The sequence below is a fragment of the Chelonoidis abingdonii genome, chromosome 6 (assembly GCF_003597395.2).
Source record: "Chelonoidis abingdonii isolate Lonesome George chromosome 6, CheloAbing_2.0, whole genome shotgun sequence".
Lineage (NCBI taxonomy): Eukaryota > Metazoa > Chordata > Testudines > Testudinidae > Chelonoidis > Chelonoidis abingdonii.
Window position 1 is genome coordinate 15,834,500 of NC_133774.1, and position 26,204 is coordinate 15,860,703.

At 43.0% G+C, this 26,204-nt stretch overlaps 1 protein-coding gene across 4 annotated transcripts in view; it reads right to left on the reverse strand.

The window, feature by feature from the left end:
- Positions 1-555: 555 nt before the first annotated feature.
- The window catches only part of DYM (dymeclin), a 351,012-nt gene continuing 325,363 nt past the window's right edge, over positions 556-26,204 (reverse strand). For all 4 annotated transcript variants that reach the window (XM_075066858.1, XM_075066862.1, XM_075066859.1 and 1 more), the window contains one exon: positions 556-3,189. In XM_075066858.1, the coding sequence (XP_074922959.1) occupies positions 3,040-3,189 (150 nt within the window). In that variant the 3' untranslated portion in view covers positions 556-3,039. The remainder of the gene's footprint in view (positions 3,190-26,204) is intronic.

Here is a 26,204-nt window from a genome sequence, read left to right on the forward strand (position 1 = left end):
ACTTTTATAAGAAGTAGCATACCAACCTTGGCGGTGACCCCACCGTTCCTAGAGCTCCCAGCGACAAAGGGTGACCAGTCGCACAGTGAGATAGCTACCCACGATGCAACACTCTCTCTGTCGATGCAAGAGCAACGACTGTGGACGTCCTCGGCTGACACAAGGAGCGTTGTGTGGACGTGCTCCACTGATGTTACTAATGCAACTTATGATCGTTGACAAAACTTAAGTCGACTTAACTCTGTAGTGTAGATATGGCATGAGATTCTGGTAAGAAGACAGCAAGGAGGGGAGAGGTCATCTATTGAAACTGTGCGTCCAGGAGCAATAGGAAAGAATAACCACAATTTAATTTCTCATATTAAATGCAGGATTTAAATGATTTTCTATTCAGTAAAATTAACTCTAGTTCTCTGTATTGGAAACCACTGATCATGTTATAAAACCGCATGCATGTTAAAAGTCTCAAAAGAAAATCCAGACCCTCTGGGGCCAAGTGTTATGTGCAGTAAGTAGTTACTATGCAAAACAAATAGAACAACAGTCTGTGTATAGTTGTTTTTTTTTTTTATTACTACATAATAAATCTTTCACACAAAAATAATGAAAAGGATCCCTCAGTTGGTACTTTACAGATCAGAAGGAAAATCGAGTATTTGTGAACGCATCAGACAGCAGACTCCAAGACATTTCTATACCTGTATAATGCTCGGAAGCTTGAAAGAATCAATCATACCAGGACGGATTCCATTATAAACCTTGGCTTGCTCTACTGCTTCAACTCTGGATTCTGGCTCCCGCTGTTACAAACCTGCTGGCTCCATATGCACTGCATTTGAATTAACTGCACAAGAAAAGGATGGCATTGGAACCAGCACGGTTCTCGTTTACGTTAGTGCAATGTCATTATGAGGACACACTGAAATTATTACATGTGACTCCTTCATCGACTCAGTGTCTTGTTTGACCTGTCTATATCAGATTGCTGCTTTATGCTTATACAAAGTTCTTTTAAAGAAAATCAGATTCTCTCAAAGTTGACACACCAGCCAACAACCGGGAGGTCCTGGATGTCCTCAGCTACCCTGAAATCAGTGGGGGTGGAGGATGCGCTTTACTTGGCAAGACCAGACTCTCAGTGTGGTTAAGTCACTTGAAGAACTGAACCATCCAGTTAGTCTCAGAATCCACAGTTTCAAAGTGCACCGTTAGAATGACCGTTCTAAGGGCTGTGCACCTCTCCTGGCTCACAAACACTCTAGTCTTTTATTTAAAGGTAAAATTACAAATCACTACAACAAACACAGAAGCCTTCATTCCCCTTTGACTTTTGTTCAGAGAGGTAAAAAAACCAAACCACCCCAAAACGTAGCACAAACACCCATATCTTCAGTCACAGTTCAATTGTTTCCCATATTTTACACTCAAAAGAGTCGCAGCTCCTGTCTTTATGTCGCCTCTTCCCAAAACTCCCGCTGCCCGAAAGCGCTAGGAATGCCTATGCTATGCACGGCTCTTTGTACTTACAGCTTAAATTACATAGGGAAAGGAGTTTTTTGAAAACTCAGCAGTTCCATTTGTCAAAAAGGACTTTGTTTCCAAACAAGCAGGTAAAAAAAAAAAAAAAAAAAAAGCCAGCTTCTTCAGCAAAAGAAAAACGAGCACAGGAAACTCTGTTTAAAGCCACTCAGAGGATTGTGTGAGAAAGCGAATGTGCACTATCCTCCAAGTCTGTAATCAGAACATGCTGGGTCAGGCAGTGAATTGAGGGATTTGCCATATATGTGTAAGAACAAACTCCCTTATCTTTATATTTTGGCATGCAGTACACTTGATTTAGTGAGAGACTTCCGCCAAGCAGCCCAAAGTGTAGCAGGAGTTTCTGTGAGCATGTGGAAGTGAACACTGTCAGGAGTTTGTCCCAGAGACAAACAGATCCTTGATATGCAGGGGGGGGAAAAGACACTCTGCTAAAATAATGTCCACCTATTTCTTTTGGCTTTCTACCTGCAGAGAGAGTATTTTAATTGTTTTCATTACGCGAGATACACCAAAAGATAATACATTAAAAAAAAATTCATTTTGAAGCGTTCCACATTCTGTTAAATCCACACCTCTACTATAATCCCTTTAGCAGCAAAAAGGGGATTTTTAACATAAAGCTTCACCAGGGATTCCCATCGGACGCTGCTGAAAGTGCACAAACTTTTTATGTGGCATAGCTCTACTTTTACATACTTAAACACTTTTCTCTGGATATTTGTTTATGTGGTCAATTTCCAGGAAAAGCTTTTGTACAGAAGTACCATAATGTGAGTCTGTGAGGGACTTTCCTTTGGAAGCTAGTGATTCAAGCCCCACAAAGAGTATTAAACCATCAGAAGTGTTTTGACAGCTCTTCAAAAGAAAAGTCTCCCAGTTGAAAACCCTCCCCCACATACCACAGTATCCTGTCTAGAAACATCATTTGATTAAAATGTGGCCTAGTTCACTCAGATGGCATTAATATGGATATTTTAGAGACTGTAGACATTACAATGTCACCAAAACAAATGGCCATGAGAGGAGACATGGTACTGGTGAGATGAAAAGTCCATTGTAGAAAATGGTTGTGTTCACAGACTTTGACTCAAAGAAGTCAAAAGGTAATAAGAATATAAATGCCACTTCCAAATCAACTAACACCCTGTATTTTCTCTTTTCCCCGTTTCAGCTTTAAAAGCTATCAGTTTTCTTGGTGGTGGTAACATCACACTGCATGTCTAAGGCCTCATTTTCCTTGGATAAGCTCTAGGTTTTACGAAATAGAAACAAAAGTTTGCAACCAAGCTTGTCAGTTTCTCTCCCACACCACAATCTGCTCCCAGTGTGTCTGCTGCAGTCTGGTACCAAAATGTCAAAGTCGCTCTGTACAATAGTAGCAAGCTTCATTCTCACTAAGCTTCGGGTTTAGAGGGTGCACGCTGGGAGGGGTCACATATTCACACGCAGTTTTGAGTTTCTTCGCCTGTAATAAGACAGAGCAGAGCTCGGTCTCCCTCAGCCAGAGTCCATAGTAAAAAGCTGGATGTCCTGTGGGTTCCAGTACAGGGCCACAGCAGAATTGTACACCAGGGACCAGACATAGGGGATGAAGAATTCTTCAGGCTGCTCCTCCTCCACATACTTAAACTTTAGTTCTGGGAATTTCTGCAACAAGAAACAAAAGTCTGTTGAGTGAGGGTTTGCATCAATTTGTAAACCTGGAGACTGCATCAGAGCTCAAGTAAGGTGTGGTGATAAAAAGAGCTCTAAGGGAATTGAACCATCGGACCTGAAAGGAAAATACATTGAACAAGGATGATAAAGAGACCAGCCGAGTTTCCCTTTTAAATGTATGCTACATTGACACGTGCTGTATTAAGCCCTTTGCTGTTGGTTACACACCTCGCTCTGGCTGCTCAGTAGATATCCAGGAGTCACACACGAGATGGGCCATTAACTAACGCTAAGCAGATGGAACCTTATAAACATGAAAAGTTGTGAAAAGGAAAACTGTAAGACATAGAAGCCCCACGTCAACACTGCTGTCCATGCACACGGAGACCCGGCTATTTCAGTCAATACAAAAATGAATGATGCTACAATGGTCCACAGCAACTTGGGAAGAGACTCATTTTGACAGGCCCTAGGAACGTGTATGATACTTTATGATTTGATTTCAGGAATGTTCTGATAAACTGACTTATTTCTCCAATTTTTAACAATTGTTCTATACACAGATGTCTCCAGTACAGAAGCTAGCTCTCTCCTTCCAGGAAGTGTGGTCTGAGGAAAGAAGCGTGATTAGATTACAGGGGCTGGGTGCCTGGACTCCTGGACACTATTCCTAGCTTTGCCACTAACTCACTTTATGGCTTTGGGCAAGTCATTAATTTCCTGTGCCTCAGTTTCCCCATCTTTAAAGAGAGAATAGTACTAATCCATCTCACAGGGCTGCTGTGAGGCTTAATTAAATTGTTTGTAAAGCCATTTGATGCCTTCAGCTGAAATGCATTAAACATGTATTCCATTCTATAATCTAAGTTCTCATACTATTCCCATCTGAGTGCCTTATTACCGTGTTATCCTTACACACAGATAACTCCTCCTCCCCCAGATTACTGCCCAAACTGTATCATTTCCACAATTAGAGAGACAAGGTAGGTGAGGTAATATCTGTTATTGGACTAACTTCTGCTGGTGAGAGAAAGCTTTTGAGGCACACTCCGCTCTTCTTCAGGTCTGGGACAGGTACTCAGGGTCACAGTAAATGCAAGGTGGAACAGATTATTTAGTGTAAGTAGTTAGGACATATTCTAAGGGACCATTCAAGGCAGAGTGATGCTCTGACTACCTTTCCTAGACTTGAAGAAGACCTGTGTGTGGCTTGAAAGCTTGTTTCTCTCACCAACAGAAGTTGATCCAATAAAAGATACACCTCCTACCCCGATATAACGCTGTCCTCGGGAGCCAAAAAATCTTACCGTGTTATAGGTGAAATCGCGTTATATTGAACTTGCTTTGATCCACCGGAGTGCACAGCCCTGCCCCCCCGGAGCACTGCTTTACCACGTTATATCCAAATTTGAGTTACATTGGGTCGTGTGTTATATCAAGGTAGAGGTGTATTATCTCACCCACCTTGTCTCTCTAATATCCTGGGACCAACATAGCTACAACTCCACTGCATGCAATCATTTCCACAATGTCTGGGGCTCTGCTGTACCATCTGTGGGTAAAACACTTTCCAGAATTAACACAGTATGGATGTGCCATGCAGCCTGTCCTCAGTTAGCCTGTGTCCACAGTCTCCAGTCTCTTTTCTCTCTTCCCTCCTGTAGTGTAATGTACAGCACAGGAAGTTAGCCCACCAAAAGCCAGCATATACAGTTCCTAACAAGGCAGCTATTAGCTGACTATCAATAAGCATTTTTTTTTTTTTTTTAGAAGAGCCGACCCTATTTTTATATTGTGCAATTCGTTCATTTTATCTGCTTCTAAATGTTGCCTGTGTCAACAGCCTGGCAGGGATGCAGATAAAAGCCACATTACAGTAATCAGTGGGGTAAGATAAAACAGGGCCCATTTCTTTATTTATAAGGATGTGGCTAAGGCTAAGAATAAACTGCCATGGGGCAACACGATTAGAACAAGTATGGCAATGGCTTAGAAGCTTCTTTGCCCATTAATAATGAAGGGAACCTTATCACCTCTCTCTAGCTCAGACTGTCAGTGCTTCCTCGTGTTGCTCTTCCCACCGGAATTTCTCTCTACTGAATGGAGTTCTCTTGGTCACTTGCCTTTCAGGGTTATTTACATTTATTCATCTTGTTTATTCGTGCTTAGGGAGCAACAAAAACATGGAAATTATGATTTCAGATATTTCCCTGTGTTGTCATCACTCCAAATGTCATATAGTAGTTTGATGCAAGCAGTGCCATCCTATACTGTGATTCCAACAAGCCACAAATTAGTCTGGCCTTTGGCTTGAAGCGTGTTGTATTAGGAACATTTTGTAGATGGACAGAAAAGCGAACAGCCCTCCCGTAGCTCCACTCAGAGCCATGCCCTTGGGCTTGTATAATGTGTCAGGTTTAGTATATTCAAAGCAATGCCAATCCCACCTCGCTGTGCGCTGCGCTTTGTCAGAATGTGGTGACGCCCTCTTCTAGACTGGCACACTATGGTTCTGCTCTCAGTGGGATCAGGATGGAGAGAGCTACAATCCTAAACACAGTTCGCTTCTGATCTTAGTATAGATAAGGCTTAAGACAGAGTATCTGCGGTACTTATATGTTCCCCAATATGGAGTATCTGAGTGCCCCACAGTCTCTGGCATATTTTTCTCCCCAATACCCCTGTTAGCTGGACAGTATTATCCCCATTTTGGAGATGGGGAATCGAGCCACAGAGAGACTAAGGCCTGGTCTACACTACACGGTTAGGTCAACGCAAGGCAGCTTACGTCAATCTAGCAGTGAATGTTTCTACACTTAAATTTCACTCACACCGATGCTAGTACCCTGCTGGACCGACTTAATAACACCACTTCCTCGAGTGTGTAGAGTCAGGGTTGATGTAATTAGTTTGACTTAGTGTTAGGGTAGACACTGTGTTACATATGTTGACTATTACTGGCCTGCAGGAGCTGTCCTATAATGTCCCATGCTGATCGCTCTGGTATTGTTGTGAACTCAGTGGCCCAGGGGTCAGGTACACAGGAAGCTGCCCCTCCTCTTTAAAACTCTGTGCATTTTTGGAATTCCTTTTCCTGGTTGCCCAGCTTGGGAAGCACACCTAGCAGCTCTCTCCACTGTTCAGTGCAACCGCACAGCTGATCATGGCGGCTACATGCTCCAGATGTGCTGCTGCCTGGAGTAGACAAGACATATTGCATCTCCTATGCCTGTGGGGAGAAGAGGCTGTGCAGGCACAGCTCTGATTCAGCCATAGAATGGTGGATATCTATGAGCAGATTGCTTGGGGGATGCAGGAGAAGGGCTACAACAGGGACCAGCAGCAGGGCCCTGTGACAGCCAAGGAGCTGTGGCAGATGTACCAGGCTGCCACGGAGGCCAACAATTGATCTGGTGAGAAGCCACAGACCTGTCACCTTTGCAAAGAGCTGCATGCCATCCTTGGTGGAGACCGCACCACCACGCCAAAGTGCCATGAGTCTCAGGCCCCTCACTGTGAACAGCAATGAGAAGGAGGGTAGAAGAGGAGGAGGGGCATGGGAGACACAAGACCAGGAAATCCAGCTGCACAGTGAGCCAGGACATGTTTTTGACCCCACTGCAGTCCAGCCAGGCCCAGCAGTTGAGCATGGGTGAGTCTGATGCAGGGAAAGGAACCTCTGGTAAGTATGCATTTTGCTTTGAAATTACAGGGATGGAACCCCCGAAGCAGTTGAACACATCTGCTGATTTGCCCTTTTATAATTGTGGTAGAAGAGGTAGTGAAACAGCCAAGAGAGGTGGCGGTGCGATCTGCTTTTCATTCCCCTCTAGAGTTAGGCAGAGGGAGCCACACGGAGCAGTTAGTTTATGTGCACTGGAATGTTCCGTGAATCCTCCATAGAGATCTCGAGGAAACTTTCATGGAGGTACTCTGCAATCCTCTGCCAAAGGGCTCTGGGAAGAGCTGCTTTGTTTCTTGCTCTGTGACAGGTGTTGTAGGAGCACCAGTGATCTGTATGCTATGTATAACCTGTATGCTTAAAAGGTCTGTTACACTCCCCCCCACCCCCTTGTCTCCTCTCCCTCTCTGAATACACTGGTCTACAATTTTTGAGAAGTCATCTGCTTCAGAGATAAAATGTGGTATTTATTATGTATTTTGATGTGCTGAATTCAAATATGACAATTAAAACAACTGATTGGCTACTGTTTCTAAGATATTTAAGTTTTTACATTTTATGTCTATGTATATTGTGTAGATAGTAGAGTTTTAATCATAAATTGTAAACCTAGGTCTTTTCATGTGTTTATGGTTGCTTTACATGATAATATTTCACCTGTCCTGTTTATGTAACACTTTAAAAATCAGCAAAAGGGTTATATAAATAAAATTTATTATGAAACAAAAGGCAAAAAACTATTATGTACATAGTTTAGTCCTATTCAGTGTCTACTCGGCGCTTCTTGGCTTGTCTCTTGTATTCATTAAATGGAGCATCTCTTGTCACTGTCCAGCAATAGTCTGCAAGCATTGATGGGCTCCATTTGCCCTGATAGCGTTTCTCCATTGTTGCAATGTCCTGGTGAAATCGCTCGCCGTGCTCGTCGCTCACTGCTCCGCAGTTCGGTGGAAAAAAATCTAGATGAGAGTGCAAAAAATGTATCTTTAGTGACATGTTGCAACCAAGGCTTTTGTATGCCTTGAGGAGGTTTTCCACCAACAACCTGTAGTTGTCTGCCTTGTTGTTTCCGAGAAAATTTATTGCCACTAACTGGAAGGCTTTCCATGCCGTCTTTTCCTTGCCACGCAGTGCATGGTCAAATGCATCATCTCGAAGAAGTTCACGAATCTGAGGACCAACAAAGACACCTTCCTTTATCTTAGCTTCACTTAACCTTGGAAATTTTCCACGGAGGTACTTGAAAGCTGCTTGTGTTTTGTCAATGGCCTTGACAAAGTTCTTCATCAGACCCAGCTTGATGTGTAAGGGTGGTAACAAAATCTTCCTTGATTTAACAAGTGGTGGATGCTGAACACTTTTCCTCCCAGGCTCCAATGACTGTCGGAGTGGCCAATCTTTCTTGATGTAGTAGGAATCTCTTGCATGACTATCCCATTCGCAGAGAAAACAGCAGTACTTTGTGTATCCAGTCTGCAGACCAAGCAAGAGAGCAACAACCTTCAAATCGCCACAAAGCTGCCACTGATGTTGGTCATAGTTTATGCACCTCAAAAGTTGTTTCATGTTGTCATAGGTTTCCTTCATATGGACTGCATGACCAACTGGAATTGATGGCAAAACATTGCCATTATGCAGCAAAACAGCTTTAAGACTCATCTTCGATGAATCAATGAACAGTCTCCACTCATCTGGATCGTGAACAATGTTGAGGGCTGCCATCACACCATCGATGTTGTTGCAGGCTACAAGATCACCTTCCATGAAGAAGAATGGGACAAGATCCTTTTGACGGTCACGGAACATGGAAACCCTAACATCACCTGCCAGGAGATTCCACTGCTGTAGTCTGGAGCCCAACAGCTAGACTAGAGCCAATCAACAATTTTAAGCATCATTTTCGTTCTCAGTGACCCAGAATTAGTGAAGTTTGACTACATTTATTTCAGAAGCATTTTGGCTGTAGAGCAGTGATACCTGTGAAGTGGCTTTCTCCTTCCCCCTCCCTCCTGCAATGTTTGTGGGATGAATGGGCTGGTTGAACAGCTGGAAGATCAGAAGAGCTCCCCGGCAGACAAGGTGTCTGGGACTTTAATTAGGCAGCACTCACACACCCAATGCATGGACACTGTCTGAGGTGGGATGTGACCAACCAGAGGCAGCCAAGTCATCTCTAGTCGCAGGCCATGAGGAGCAGGTCCTTAAAAGGGGAAGGGACCATGTGCTCAGCAGTGCACTCACAAGCTTGTACCTCCCGTGAAGGCCCTTCGCCTGGACCACTTGGCCAGTGGCTTGCTGCATTGCATTCCTTTGTGCCTCAGGAAGACTTACTCCTATCGCTGTGCTGTGGGACACTTACCTTGAAAGATCCTGACATCTCCAGTGCCATGCCTGTCCTGGGAGTGTGAGTATGCAAGTGTGAATGTAACCCCCTCCCCTTGAGCTTAGCTGTCAATATAATAAACATGCTGCTCTCTGCCAAACTCTGGTGGGTCATTAGTCCTCCCTAAGCTTACTTGCTGGCCCAATTTCGGATAACACTTTCCCATGTCACTCAGCAGTTACTTCAGCAGGCACTACTGCAGTACACAGGCAAGCAGCATATGGGCCCAGGTGGCATAGGGACGCAAGCAGCCTGTTATCAGGAGCGAGATATCATCTAACATCACCATGGCCTGTGGAAAACGGTGCCAGTTTTCAGTTCCACTGCCCTATACAAATATATTCATGCCCGTGAGCAAGGCCCCCATTTCTGCACCCCCACCCCTCTCACCATGACTGGTGCTATGACTGGCTCTGTGATGTATCACTCCCAAAGAGAAGCAAGACTAGTGCTTATAATTTGTGGGGCTCAAGGGAGTGAGTTCAGTATCCTAATTTTCGATTTCCTTCGAGATTACACTGATAATGGTACCACTGCATGTTGTATCTGCAGCCGCTGCCATTGGGGCCTTCAGGGTCTCCCTCTCCACGTCCATGGAATGCCAGAGTCAGATAAGGAGGATAAAGAAGAGGACTTGGATGACATGTTCCAGGAGATCCTGAAAGCCAGTGCTGCATCAGAGAATTAGACTAGGCCCTGGAGGATCACTCATTCAGACAGGATGGAGGAGGACAGAGTGGAGAGGAGAAAGACACTGGAAAAAGAGAGGGAAATGCAGCAGGAGATGACTGCGCTTCTCAGCCAACAAATTGAGATGCTGCAGACTCTGGTAGAGCGATAGGTTCTTCAGTCCCATGCTTGCTTCCCTCTGCAGGACCTCTATATCAGGACCTCCCTCTGCTTCCCTCCCGCCCAAACGTTCCATGTGGTAGCAGAGATTCGTGCACTACCCTTACCACTCCACCGTGGGGGACATTTCACATACACTTACCTGTGAAAGCCACAGTTAGTGTATGTGTACCTGAAATGGAAATGTGTGTTCTTTCCCATTTATAAGTTATGTTTCATTAATTTATTAAGTTTAAAAAAACATTTAAATCAGGTTACAGAATAAAATTTTATTACAGAATAAAGTTTTATTTTTTGGAACAAAATTCATTTTTATTAGTTCACAACATATGCTGCCTGGTGCTGAGCAGGTCTGACACCCACCAATTTCCGGTTACTTCATTTTGTAACAGCACCTATAACATCATTCACACACAACATTAATAGGTGCATTGACAATGTTCTACAGCACTAAAAGATTCATACCTAGCTGCAAAGGAGCAAGGCCAGGTACAGCACACTATAGCAACACACACGACTCTGGGTCGCTATTAAAACGGTCTTTCAAAGCCTCCCTGAGCCTTATAGCTCCTTGCTGAACACTTCTAATAATTCAAATTCAGCAGACAGCTGCTCCACCTCCACCCCCGTAGAAACTTTTCCCCTTTGCTTCACAGATATTATGCAGGACACAGCAGGTAGTTATAACTACTGGGATATTTTTTTTCAGAGAGGTCCAATCTTGTAAGTAAACAATGCCAGCGACTCCTCAAATGACCAAAGGCACATTCAACTGTCATTCTGCACCTGCTGAGCCAGGAGTTGAAGGGCTCCTTGGTGCTGTCGAGGTGGCCAGTGTATGGCTTATGAGCCATGGGAGCTAGGGGTAGGCTGGATCTCCCAGGATGACTATTAGCATTTCAACATCCCCAGTGGTAATCCGCTGGTCAGGAAAGAAAGTCCTTGCTTGCAGCTTTCTGAACAGTCTTGAGCTCTTAAAGATGCATGTGTAAATCACCCTACCTGACCAGCCCACATTGATGTTGGTAAAGCATTCCCGTTGATCCACCAGTGTTTGCATTACCATAGAAAAGCAGCTGTTTCTGTTGATGTACTCTGTGACAAAATGTCTGGTGCTAAAATAGAGAAATGAATGCCATCTATCGCCTCACTGCAGTTCAGTAAGCCCTTTGCTGCAAATCCCTCCACTATGTCCTCCACACTGCTGCGAATCACAGTCCTGCATAGCAGGAGGCAATTAAAGGCCCTGCACACTTGCATGATAACGGCCTCTGCAATGAATTTCCTGACTCCAAATTGAATCCCAGCTGACCAGTAGCAACCTGGTATTGCAAGTTTCCACAATGTAATCATCACTTGCTTCTCAACTGTCAGTATAGCTCTCATTTTGGGGCTCCTGTGCTGGAGCGAGTCCGGCACACAGTCCAGGAATGTGTCTTGTGTATCCAAAAGTTCTGCAGCCACTGATTGTCATCCCAAACTTGCATGATATTGCTATCCCACCAGTCAGTGCTTGTTTCTCAGCCCCAGAACCAGCACTCCACCATCTCCAGCTGCTCTGTGAGGGCCATCAACAATCTTGAATTGTTTCTTTCTAAGTCCTCCAGCAATCTAGTCTCCAAGGAATTGTCATGTTTCCTACAGCACCTCTTGGAGCTCTGCAAATACTGCAGGATCAGGCATCTTGTGCTTGTGACGCCCATGACAAATAGTCCAGAGCTGTGCAGGCTCTATGCTTCTGTCACAGATGGCAGACAGTGAGAAGGGACACGCAGTTCTGCAGGGATTTTGAAAAGAGGTGCGAAATATTACGGGACTCAGCTGAAATTATGAGATGGAGAATACTGCGTTATGTTAAGTTGAACTCACACTCCCAGGACCCCGAGCGACTTGTTTCGGTCCCTTGAGGCATTGCAAAAACTTCCCAAAACACTCTGAGCTGGATGGTGGCGAGTTGCACAGTGGGCTACTTCCCCACAGTACCCTGCACTCTGTGTCAATACAAGTGCTCCTGGTGGAAGCACGCTGCTGAAACAAGGAGCGTAGTGCGTACACACACAAGCAATATAAAAACTGCAATGACTGTAAGCCAACGTAACAAATGTTGACAAAATTTTGTAGTGTAGACATGGCCTACGTGACTTACTCACTCAGGAAATCTGTGGCAGAGCAGCTTCCTCCTCAAATCCCCCCCACAGCCTCAAGCCAATTTCATTCCCTCCACCTCCTCTCCCCAACAATCTCCTCTTAAATCTCCCCAATCTCTTCTTCTCCTCCCAGTCTGTTCAGTCCAAATCTTTTCATCTCTCATCCTCGTCTCTCTCCTCCCCTTCCTGTTTCCTCCACTTATTATCCACTTTCTACTCTGTCCAATGCCATCACTATGCCCCAGAAATCTCTCCTCTTTACTACATCCTTTCAGTCTGTGCTAATCCAAAATTTTCTTCTTCCTCTTGCTAAGCATTCCAGACTTCTTCTTCCCAGTGTTTCCTCTCCCACTTCACTCTCTCCTTCCTTAATTCCAAATGCCCTGTCGTTCATCCATCATCCCCAACCCACGTTCTGCTTGCTTACAACCTCTGCTGTGCCTATTTTCATGTCTTCCCATAGATATCCCCCCATGAGCTTTCTTGTGAACTTCACAGCGACCTGGCATCTGCCTCATATCCCCTCTTCATCCTCCCTTGATGCTCCCCAAGGTTTCCTTTCAACTACTGGCATCCCCCATTCCTCTTCTTTCCTACAGTCTTCCTGGCACTTCTCTTTTCCTTTCTACCCTCAGGATTCCTGGGAATTTCTTCACTCTCAATTGGTATCCCCAATCTTCATGCCATCCTCAGTTCCCTAAAGTGTCACCCCTTCCCCTCCCACTTCCAAAACCTACTGGCCTCCTCCATGTCCTACTACCCCCTTAATCTCTTGCCCATTAGCACTCCTCACTTTTCACCAAATCCCGTGTTGCCTTCCCTCTTGACATCCAAATTCTCAAGTCTTCCTCATCTACCTTATCCCTGGCATCCTGTGTCTCAAGGATTCTTCTGGTATGTTGACCTCTCATCCTAAGAATTACCTTCCTCCAAATTTCCATCCTGCTGATCCTCTCCACTCCCCCTAATTATTTCTTGATTTTGTGGTCAGTGTAGACAAGGCCAAATCATATTCAGTTTTGCACTAGCTAACTCAATGCTGAAAACTCATATTTAAACCATGATTAAATTTCCTAGTATAGATAACTCCTTAAATGGCTGCCATCTGCCATGCCAAAGGTGGTTGGGCTTCAGTGTTGAGTATGTATGTTATTAAAGTGGTTTGGGATTCCTTGGAATGAAAGGATATAAACAGAAAATATTATAAATGCTTCTACTGAGGTAAACAAAACTATATAAATATATTTCCCCCCCACAAGTCATGGCTTAAGAAATATCAACAGCAATGCCTGAGATGTTCAGCTCTTCCTATACCACTTTCTTTCAGTTGAAAGGAAAGTGTAGAATATTCCTGATGGTGTTAAATTTTTCTGCCAATAGCTGTCTTGTGTTGATCTTCTCATCAAGACTTTCTTCAACCGATCAGTGCTGTCATCAACTGTGACTGCTATAGCAATTAAATAATCCATTTAAGGATTAGAATTATAAACCATTGCAATCAAATTTGTCTCACTGTCATGCTGAACTTTTTTCTTGAAAACTTTTCAGGTTTGGCTTGAAAATTTAGATGCCGATGAGATTTTTAGATATCTATGTTTTTTGTCAGTGTCTCTATGGTTTGCAGTTACGGCATGCAATTTTCGTTATGTCTTCATAAAATGAGTAATTTTATGACAGCTGTAACCAGACTTTGATTAAATACCTAAGCAGTGGACACTGGATGGCTCACTGGGTTGATGATGAGATATGGAGCTTTACACTTCTAGCTCACTAATTCAAATCCAGCCTCTGTAAGGGAAGTACAATTATCCATGGCTGTTCAGTGGACTGCGTCAAACTAATTGGTGGCCTAATGTGAAAAGGTATCCACATCATGCACAGAAAGCTACCATAACTGACACCCTTTCTGGCAGTTTCAACAAAAAGGCCAAGAACTGAACATGCGTGGAGACTGAGCCATCTTGTTCCTAATGGAGGCCCCCTCCAGTTCAATCCTGAGGCATGCTGGAGGGCCAGGGTGGAGACTGTCCATGTTGTCCTAGTTCTGTGGATAACAAAGGTCTCCAATCTCCAGATTTACCATTCTAGCACCTTTTTATATTCATATTTAAGAATGAAAAATAATCCTATATTGCTTCATTTAAAAAAGTCGGGGGTGTTTATTGAACATTTATGATTATTAAGGTAAAGCATTCTCTTACACGAGCTGCTCCTGACTCACTAGATTGATTTAAGAACAGTTTAAAATGACAGCAGGGATTAAGTATCCCCTAAAAGGTCAGACAGTTGATATAAATGTTTAACAATTTTGACATACTGTAGTTCAAAGTACAGTCTGCAACCGTATGCAATTTATTTTTACATGTACTACTTCCAAACGGATGAACTGGAGCCTTTGACAAGTGGAGTACAGGTCTGAGAGACAGTACTAAACCAACATTCCAGGAGAGCTGTAAAACTACCTCATGTCACAAGTGAGAACACTCATGAGAAAAACAAATTCGCTAACGTAACAACAGATACACACAGAGCTTTGTACAATAGTTAGCAAAATTCCACATACTGCTATTCAGACTATCTGGGAAACTATTTTCTTCTGTGTTCTGTTTAATCTGACTGAATATCAGAAAAACAAACATGGAGGCCAAGATTTTTCAAAAATGGCTGTTGATTCTGCATGGTTCAATTTCCGGATACCCAGGATGAATTACTTCAAAGGGTCCTGATTTTCAGAGGGTGGATGCTTGGTGCTTTCTGAGAATCAGGTGCTGAGATTAGGACACTTCAGCTTGTGCACCCAAAAATGGATGCATCCAAAATCACCAATAACTTTTGAAAATCTCATCCAGGGACAAACTAGCACCTAGTTCTTTCTCCTGAGCTCTGTTCACCTGTGCTTTCTCTCAGCTGGCTAACAGCTACACCCTTAGACTAAGAGAAAGCCTGTAGAACACACAACAATTATTATTCACCTTCCCCTTTGCTATCAGTCTTTGAACTTGCTGTCCTGCCCTAAATAAGTCTGTGCATTCTATGCATTTGTAGGTAGTCACTACTACATTAAGCAAAGACAATCCAATAAACCCAAGCTAGTTTAAAACAGAAACAATCCTAAAGACATTCGGTTGCTTTGAATTTTAAAGGCCAAGGTAAATGCAAGGATTTCAACTGCAGCCTTCAATGCAGACAGCAAGTTTATCAGCTCAGATGAATCAACCTACCACAGTGGCCTATCTTGCTTTCTTCTGCTAGAAAAAGCAGAAGTCAGATTTAGTGGTTGGAGCAGCGGTATAACTAGACAGACCAGGAGCTACAGACTGTCTGAGCTATCATACGACTCGATGAAAAACCACAGGAAGTTCAATGAACAGATGTAGAAATAAACTGCAATAAAACTTTGTTACCACAAAAGTTCAACGACATTTTTCCCCTGCACCTAAAGATGAGAAAGACAGCATCACGAGTAGCCGACTACCCCGGCATTGCTCCAGAGGGGCTAATGCCATTTAAAATTCAATACCTCCTCAGTACATTTAAAAAAAAGTTATGATTTAGGACTCAATGTCAGGCCAGTGGATGATCTCCATTTAGAAACAAAACATAAAGGCAATGGCAGATGGAACTGGTCTAAGACTGAGTAGATTAGTATAAGTGGTCTCATGGTAGCCTACATATTGCTTTGGATGAAAAGCTGGCCCAGTCAAATGGACTGGGGCAGTAACAGAGGAAAGGCAGAGTATCTAAGTATGGGGTTACTTACATGACATTGGAGACACTTCCGTTTCTCAAATATTGTATCTGTATATCGTTTCTAGAGAGAAACTGCAAGAGATGCAGGATCCTAAGTCATTTAGGTGCTTTTGAAAACATTAACCTAAGTCCCATTTTAAAAAGAGACTTAGGCACTTAGCAGCCAAACTCTGGTTTGCTTTCAGGGAAATTGAAACTCTTGAATATGGGACATTGGTGCTTTTGAAAATTGTACCCTTAGTTTCATTTAGCAGCCCTGTGGCATATTGTCAAATTACGGGCTTGATATTGGCTCTGCTAATAGAAGTGCTGGGTGGGGAGCAGCTGCGTGATCAGACTCTGTATTAGCAATTCATCAAAGCTAGCAAAAAGAATTAGCTGAAGATTCAGCATGATAGTGAAGCCTTACTGCTAATGTTATATGCATCACAATGAAAATGTATCCCTACATGGCTAATTAACGTACTGGAATGAAACAGAGGCTTATCTGTTCTTATATCAGTCCCCCACAAATATGCCAATATACAAGGTGTTAAAGATTTCATCTGTACAAGACCACCAGCTAAACAGCTCAGAAAAACCTAAGAGGTCTTTTCCAAGACATTATCCCAACAGTCTCAATTTGTGCCAAACTAATAGCTGACCAATCAAAGTGATGCAACAGCTGTACTTCGTACCCATTCCCTGAGATGTAAAAGATGACTATGTGCTTAGGAGGTGTCTGGTTTTCCATAATTTCTGGAAGGACATTTCTCATCTGCTGTTTTAGGATACCAGATTATATCCCTGAAAGTGGTACTTCAGTTCTTTCTGGGGAGGCCATCGTGTTCCTCTCTCTTTGGTTCCATTAGCAATATTTGCATCACTTCTCTTTTTGTTGCTGACAGAGAGTCTATCTGACATGGTTCAGTTAAGTGTCTGTGTGGTGTGCACCACATCTGCCTCAGAATATTTTTTTCAGATTTACAGAATAGATACCAACTATGAAAAACTCGTGTTGCGAGAGACAGAGGAAGCCACAGGAAATGTACTAGGCAAAGCAAGATTTGTAGATTTTATGCAAGGATCTCTGTGTGTGGGCTGGCTGAGGATGATCACGGAGGGAGGGAAGCTGCAAGTGGGAAGTTTGTCTAGAGAATGAGGAACAAAGGGAAACTGAAGAGTGAAAAAAAGGGAAGGCTTGGAAAACATCTGCCTGGGTTAAATATTTTATATACACCTCTACTCCGACAGAACACTGCCCTCAGGAGCCAAAAAATCTTACTGCATTATAAGTGGAATCGTGTTACATCGAACTTGCTTTGATCTGCCAGAGTGCGCAGCCCTGCCCCCTGGAGCTCTGCTTTACCGTGTTATATCCGAATTTGTGTTATATCGGGGTAGAGGTGTAGTTTGAACAATAGCATGGACTGTACAGAAAATCAGTTTGGGAAAACGGTATTTTTGTGGGGTAAGTCAATTGTCCAGGTAACCCATGCTCATCTTAAGTGAAGTAACTGTAATTATGCCACATATTTACTATTAGCTCTAATAAAACATGTAAATTTACACAGCTCTTTACAAATCCAGGTACAACACTCCCTGCCCTGAAGAATTTACAATCTGAAGAGAGAAAATGTTTCAATACGTTTAGGTCACTGATAGTATCCTTCCTGAAGCCGCATAGGAATGGACCAAATGATGAATGATTGCTTGGCCAACTGTTCAGCTAAGTCATGGGTGAGTAAACTTTTTGGCCTGAGGGCCACATCAGGTTCCCAAACTGTATGGCGGGCTGAGTAGGGAAGGCTGTGCCTCCCCAAACAGCCTGGCCCCTACCCTCTATCCGCCCCCTCCCACTTCCTGCCCCCTGACTACCCTCCTCAGAACCTCCAACCCCCACCTGCTCCCTGTCCCCTGACCTCCCCCTCCTCGGGACCCCACCACCTATCCAATTCCTCTTGCTCCCTGTCCTGACTGCCCCAACCCCTATCCACACCCCCACCCCCTGATAGGCCCCCCGGGACTCCCACGCCTATCCAACTGCTCCCTGTCCCCTGACTCTCTCCCGCTGCAAACCTCTGCCCCATCCAACCGCCACTGCTCCCTGTCCCTGCCCGCCCCCTGGGACTCCCTGCCCCTTATCCAACCCTCCCGCTCCCCGCCCCTATACCATGCTGCTCAGAGCAGCATGTCTGGCAGCCGTGCTGCCCAGTCGGAGAGAGCCAAGCCACCGTGCTGCCCGGCAGGAGCTCGCAGCCCTGCTGCCCAGAGTGCTGGCGGCATGCTGAGCTTAGGCTGTGGGGGAAGGGAGACAGCAGGGGAGGGGCCAGGGGCTAGCATCCCTAGCAGGGAGCTCAAGGGCCAGGCAGGGTAGTCCCGTTGGCTGGATGTGGCCCGTGGGCCGTAGTTTGCCCACCTCTGAGCTAAGTGTTGAAGAAGCAGCTACAGTAGGAATAAGGTTGACATGTTATAAGATGATAAGCCTGAAAGAGGTGTAAATACCCGAAGAATGGAAATCAGTAGATTGTAAAAAGAACCACAGCCACAAAGAGGAAGAAAAATATTGTTAGCCATTGCAAGATCTGTTTGGGTCCATAATAGGTTTTCCTGAACATATATGTGTAGCCTTTACCTTGTAATGAGGAGAATACAGCGGTGGTGGTGCTGCAGATGATAATGAATAACTTCATGACAGCATATAAGAGTGCTGAGGAAAGTTTTCATGACTGAAACCCTGGGAAATAAGTCAGGGGATTTTTTAAACCCACTTGAATAAACAAACAAGCAAACCACTGAAAAAATTATATAAAATGGTTCCAGCTTCTGACTCTGCTGGATCATTTGTGATATCAATAACTGTTAGACTACTCAGACAGATAAGCAAAATCCTTTGGATGTTTTTGAATTTGGGAAATTAAAAACTGAAAAACAGAATAATCCCTAGACCTGTTTCTCACTAGCATTAAAATAGATCACTGCAAACCGCACAAATGGAGATGAGCCTATTGGACTAACAGAGATAACCTTTATTGACATGAAATGGATGTATATTGCTTCCTAACTAGGGATTTGCAGAGAACGCACATTTCGTAATGAGTAAATGCTATTTTTGTCAGTGTAAAGAAAAAGGTAAATGAGTTTACAGCTCAAACTTCTTGCTCTTCATTCAGAACTCCTACAGCTGTAGAATGCTGGGTAAAGCTTTTCACAACAATGAAAAAGCAGTGTGTTTGGAGAAACTATTCTGATTATAAATTTGAACTGTTTATATCACATAAGCAACTATAGATTTACTGTCAAATATACAGACAAGATGCTGATATTTGCAACTTGATCAAAAGTACAAAAATATGGCTCCTGGTTTACAAACTCTGCAAATCTTACTCAGGCTCAACCCACACTAAAGTCAGGAAGAGCTGTGCCTGTGTAAGACTATAGAATCAGGCCTTCAGACTTGCCCGTTCTTCCGTCGACACAGCTACTGCATCTCAGACTCAGACCTGTAGACTTTAAGGTCAGAAGGGACCATCACGATAATCTAACCTGACCTCCTGCACGTTGCAGGCCACAGAACCTCATTCACCCACTCCTGTAATAGACCCCTAACCTGTGGCTGAGTTACTGAAGTCCTCAAATCACGATTTAAACTCTTCAAGTTACAGAGACTACACCATTTACACTAGTTTAAACCTGCAAGTGATGTGAGTGGATTAACTATGTCAAGGGGAGAGGCTCTCCTGTTGGCACAGTAGTATCTTCATCTGCTGCAGTGTTTTAAGTGTAGACCTGCTCCAAAAGTGAAACCCTGGCCCTATTGAAGTTACTAAGGCCAGGATTTCACCTTAAGGCATTCCCGTCTGTCAAGTGTTTTAACGTCTTCTAGTTACATTTTAAATGAATTCCATGCAGTTTACTTTATAACCAGAGGACCTGTGTGTTCTGCAGAATACACAGGAAGCAGAGTTCTTTCATAACTGTACTGTTCGGAGTACAAATGTGTTTTAAGACCAGCCCTGATAAAGGTGTAGGGATTAAAATGGAAGATAAACATAATACAGGCTAGAAATTACTGTGTTTTTACATGGTTCAAAATTAATCTTGTAGCTTTAAAAAAAAAGGAAGTGATTTCTAAGTCTTCCATCTGCGCGTATTGTAAATGGACATGTTTAAAACCTGCCTCCTTTCATAATATGCTACATCAACTCAAAAAATAGAATGACTTAAAGGAATCATTAGAATACTAAGTGACACAAAGCAGGCCGGGTAAAAAGGGAAAAAACCCTCTCAATGTCTAGACTTTGGAATACCAAGGATTTGTTCTGAATCCAATTGCAACTAGATCATACTACAGAGATAGGAAATTAAAAAATACTGTGTGTAACCCCACACCTCTGGGGTGTGTCTGCTCCATCTAGTGGCACTGAGACCATCTGAGCAGAGATAAGATGAGTCTGCTCTACAGCTTAGCTACCAGGCATATGGCTTTTAGCTCATGTGGTAGAGGCTCAGGCACTAAGCTCCAGAGGTCCTTGGTTCAATCCCACCCCTCGATGACCAGGGTCTGTTGGTGTTACACATGGGTTTATATAAAGTGGGATTGGGGTTCCTGAGCACAGTGGATCAACACTGTTATTAGTAGCACAGGCGTTTCAGTAACTGTAGTTCAGTGCCTTGGACGAAGCTAAGAGTGTCCTCAGATCCATAGTTTCACATGTGCAGTGCTAGGGTTTATACAATGGGCGAATACAAAACAAAAGGAATATTGGACAGTTCGGGATTTGCCAGAGGTTTCCAGGGTCTTACTCAGTGTGTGCTTATAGAGGTATACTTCTGGTTGGTTTCAGAAGGAGCACATTTACAGAGGAGCACGTCAGAGATAACAAGATTGGCTTTGAATCCAAGAACTTACCTATACAACGCAGGGCAAAAATCTTCTTTTGACTCCTCACACAGTAGATTTTCTCTTGTGTATTCTGTGTTTGGACTTGCACTGACATTAATGGGAATTTGACTTGGCGAATGAGTGCAGAATACACAACACAGATTTGCACATTAAGGAGCTTCCTTGGGATTCAAGATTCCTGGTTTCAATTCCCAGTTTCACAGCAAACTTCCTCCATAACCTTGGGGAAGTCACTTAGTGTGTGTCTGTCTCAGTTCCAATCTGTAATATGGAGACAAGAGGACTTTCCTACCTCCGACGAGTGTTGTGAGGATAACTGCATTAAAGATTATGAGGCATTTAGATATAGTATGATGATGGGAGCCACATAAATACTTAAGATAGACAGACAAAGTGCAATACTAACATGAACAAATGTCCAATATAACAGATGAAAAAATGGGCTGGGACCATATTGCAACACTGATACCACATTCAATCCTAAGGGACTTGAGCATCGAGTGTAAATGAGCATCAATGTAGATTTTTAACACAATTTTATGGCTACTAAAGCAAGTGAACATCTTTCCCCTTTAATGACAATTTAAAAAGTCACAAAGCTGCAACTGAAATGTGATCTCTCCCTCCCCAGGCCAGCAGGAGATGTGGAAGCATCTGGGGAGAAGGCACAACATATCACCCTCAGACTACTCTTTTGGTCAATAAAGGGAGTGGTGCAGGCTCTCTCTGGGGAGTTGCATCCGGCACAAACTAATTACCTATTAGTACATAGGAAGAAAAAGTCAGTCCAGTCCAAGCCTTGTACAACAACATGAACTTTGATGTTCAAATTATGGACAGTTTATAAACAGGTAAATGCTCTTTGAAGGTTGCAACTGACACCACAAAGGAAAGGGTTAAACAACTCCTGTGGGAGTGCTTTCACTTTGTCCCAAGCTTAATGTTTTAATCTTTGCATGGTTACTACTACTGAGCTCAGTTTCTGGGTCTGTCCTTCTAATTGCTGGGTGTTAGAATATAGCACCCTTGGGTTTTTGGGAAATGAGCACTGCAAAGGGTCTCCCTGCAGTAGTCTATCTTGCTGAGCTAGGAATGGTCACAATGGACTGTGACGTAAGTACCATCCAATTAAACCCTGTCTAGACTACAAATACAGCCATGTTTTGGTAATGAGCGCATGAAACTCATCTGGCCTGGAAACAGAACTGAATCGTGTCTCCACAGCAGCTTTCCACAACACACCCACGTGTCAACTGTTTCTCTGCATCTGCACTTACACCAGCTACACTGGGAACAGTGCATTCTGGAAAAAATCTAGACAGCTATCCTATATGCCTCAGCAGGGGATATTGTTCCTGGAGGATATGTATACAGAATGGCACCAGCAATATACAGAACTATGCACTCTGGATACCATGGATAAAATTACAGCCATGTCTTCACTCTGTACCTCTCATAAAATATGCAGTATTACAAACAATGACAAAGATATTCCAATTGTCTTGTCAGAGACAGTAAGGTGCCAATTATCTTCTCAAAAGTTAATCACATGCTTTTATCTCTTGTTAAGCAGATTTGTTACAAATCTTACCTATGAAAAATTAAACTGCCTAGAAAAAGAATCACAAAACGTTTTAAAGGGATTTCTAAATGTAACACATGCACAACAAGGTTCTGAGAGCCAGAAACAGCTGAATAATGAATTCACTCATTGTATTTAGTTATTCATTCCGAGAAGAGGATGTACTGCAATGTCCTGTACATAAATTTTATAGCCATCCACACGTTAATGAAAATATAGGAAATAAACTTCATATAAAGAGAGCTACTGTACTTGTATCTTCAAAGTCACAACAGCAAAGTGATGACGCTTTCACTGCTATTTTGATTTTGAAAGATGAATGGTATAAAAGAGAAGGAATGTTGTTTACTGTGGAACTGTTTTGTGCTAGAGATACTATCTTCTAAACCTGCTCCACCCATGTTAACAGACAAGCCCCTCATCTAGTGCTCCCCCATAACAAGAGTGATGTTCTACTACAAGACCACAATTAGATAGAAGCCCTCATTACAAGCTGACCTACCCTCATCTCTCCCCCCGTCCAGATACTGTAATCCACCAACTGCGCAAATAAAATTCAGACTGGGACTGAACCAGGGAGTTCTGATCAGCAATATAAAATAATCATACTGCTTGTTTATTACATTCCATAGCAACAAAAGAAACAATTAAGCTTCAATAACATGACGAGCATTTTATGTTTAAGCAATAAGCCAGAACAGGGCATGGATTACTGCTCCTGATAGGTGCTTCAGATATGTCAGGAGGTAGGAATGCAAATTCCGATCTGGCTCATTATTAGAGCATTATTTACAAACAGGACAATTTGGAGCATTATTGTATTTTCAAATTCTTTTTCTGACGACTTGTTCCTTCCACAGGCCTCGGAAACTCCATCACTAAAACTGGTTTTCGAAGGAGATGAAGGCATTGCAGAGTTTTTAGACTTTGCGTTGAGCAAGAAATCTTCATTGCAACGTCTCTGTAACAAAAAATGTCACAAGTAGAAGCAACGAAAATGTGGACCCCCACAAACCAGGCACTAGCGAACATCGAGCATGATAGCACACTGACACTAATAGCAATCGCATTCCGAAATCATCCAGACGGGACTGTAATCATTTTGGGTTGTCCTTTAGACTAACCCAGCATAGCCGACTATCAGTTCCATTATGCGTAAAATTGAGAAAAATAGCTTTGAAATAGTATAAATAAGGACTTGTTTAACAAATTAGCAAATGGTGGATATTTAATCATATCTTACTTGAATCTCAAATGCCCTCTGTAAAAGGTGATCATGAATACGATAAGATACTCCAATTCTCTCAGGAGCATAAATTACTCGACAAACATGTGTCTACTGTAACATTGGGCCGTGTTTCAGAATAGGCAAGCAGCGTTCCTAGCCTTCTGACTAGCTCGCAGTATAAAGAAAAAGAACGAACTCCCCTAAGTTCTCGGGAATCACTCTTGGTATGACGCCTCACGAACGACAATGGTTGTATTGTTGTGAGTATTGACCCCTTATAAGCTTTTCTCCATTGTAAAAGATGGAAGCTACAGACCCCACCTTTACCTCTCGTGAAATCCCTAGCACAAGAATTGGTGACAAGCACATATAAATAAAGGTTGGAAGCAAATATATATCCGAGCACAGAGGCACAAGGATATCAACTTTATAAAAAGAAGGAAATGGAGTAGATTCCGACAAAATAAACACCAGCCAACCTCTACCTTAAGCATGCTAGATTTAATTAAGACTGAAGAATATTCTCAGAGAAGAAGAAAAAACAAAATTTGTAGTGGAAGATACAATAAATACACCCATGATAGATAGTTCTGATATAGAAGGTGTGATGGCATGGCTGGTGTGATTTAGGGTCCATGACGTGGTCATTTGAATAGATATGTGGATAGGAGTGCTGGAAGCTTTGTTGCAAGGTGAGTTCTAGAGGTTAGGGTTTTTGTTCTGGTGGTGTGTGTGTTGCTGGTGAGATTTTACTTCAGGTTGTGGGGGCTGTCTGATAAAGGCGAGACAGTCTGTCTCCCAAGATCTGAGAGAGTGAAGGATATCTTTCAGGATAGGGATAAAGCAAAAACGACCAAATAAGCAAAAAAAGAAGAACAAGACAAGATGAATAACCCATCAATATAATTCCAGGCAAATACACACAGTAAATAGAAAAAACCCCAATAAACAGGCCTATAATGTTCTTCTGACCTTTGTACTTACAACTTTCGGAAAAAACGCTGGAGAGAGAGCTTAACGTATATGAAGTACCTCTACAGTAGCTCGTAGAGCCCAGACAAAGACTACAGAACCAAAAAAATTCCCCTCCCTTGATGCTTTGGAAAATGCCCGTTTCCTCGACATTGGGTCCTCTAAGGTTCAATGAGTGTTTGGTGCCCTTTGTTAATCTACCTTCATTCAAGAGTGGTGAAAGAACATTCCCTTAGCTAATATTGTTTATGATACGGGCTTGGTAGGGCCAATTTGTAATTGAGGAACAATTTCACCGAATTGTCTATTTTGGAGATGATGAAAGATGTAATAGGGGGACTTTGGCAACAGCGCCAACATATGTAGACCAAAATTTGGAGTCTACCTGAAGTAGAAGATCATGAGGAACCATGAACTACACACCCCATTGATACCCTGCTGATGGTACTGAGAATCATATAGCATTGGCTTTATGGGCAAAAAATATGTTCAGATGTATTGATTCTAGTTTCAGCAGAACCTCAAAAAATTTCCAGGAGAGGGGAAAAGCCACAGCACAATTTCTGAAGCCAGTTTACGTTGTGACCACACGACACTCACACGGCCCTGGAACCCACGTGTCCCCTGACGGACAGTACCGCAAACTTGGTTCTGGGGTCGGGACCAAGCTAGTGTTGAGTATCTCCTGAGTGACCTCGAGCCTAACCTGCTAGAGCTGTGAATCATCTCTGAGCCGGATGATAAGATGAGTTATAGGCAAAGGCTTGTCAGTTGAGGCGATATGGCACACACAAAGCCATTCAACAGGGTTCAGCAATCTTCAGCAGGCAAGCTCCAAGGGAACTATCGGAAAAGATCACCAGGATAATGCAAGCCTAGTGTGTACTAATAGAACAACTAGGTCATATATATACAAAATAAGGCCTGTTGTAGTCTAGTACACTTATCAGTCATTATTCATCCACTAGAATGACCTAATAAGAACTTATTAGAGTGTTGCTTGAGGATATTTGCTTGTATTTGACATATGATGTTGACAAATTGTGTTTTAATAGTATAAGTGTAATTTGATCTCCAGCATAATACTCATTAAATAAATGGTCAATCTCCTTCAAGATATATTATTCAGAAAGTTACAATATACGTATTCACGAGAACAAGGTGGATCTTTTTGTTGGACCTTAAAACTTCTGCGGAAAAGAGACACTGCAAGCGACAGCGCTCTACCTTTAGGTCTGGAAGGTACCAGAGGGTCGAGCTACACACAAAGGTACAGCTGTTTACAACGGAGTAAGACGGTTGTAAGAGACCTTCAAGAGGAAGTGGGCAGTGACAGACACATCATACCATTATAACATTTTACTAATATCAAGACCTCTCCCCACATTACAATCTGCAACTTCGTGCAGCAAACCTATAGGCTCAGTCATAGCACAGTTTGGGAGCCTAAACTCCATAGACCACCTAAATACATTGAAAAAGCCAGGCGCAATGCCTGGGGTGGGGCTGGGGGCTCAGAAGTCGCTCC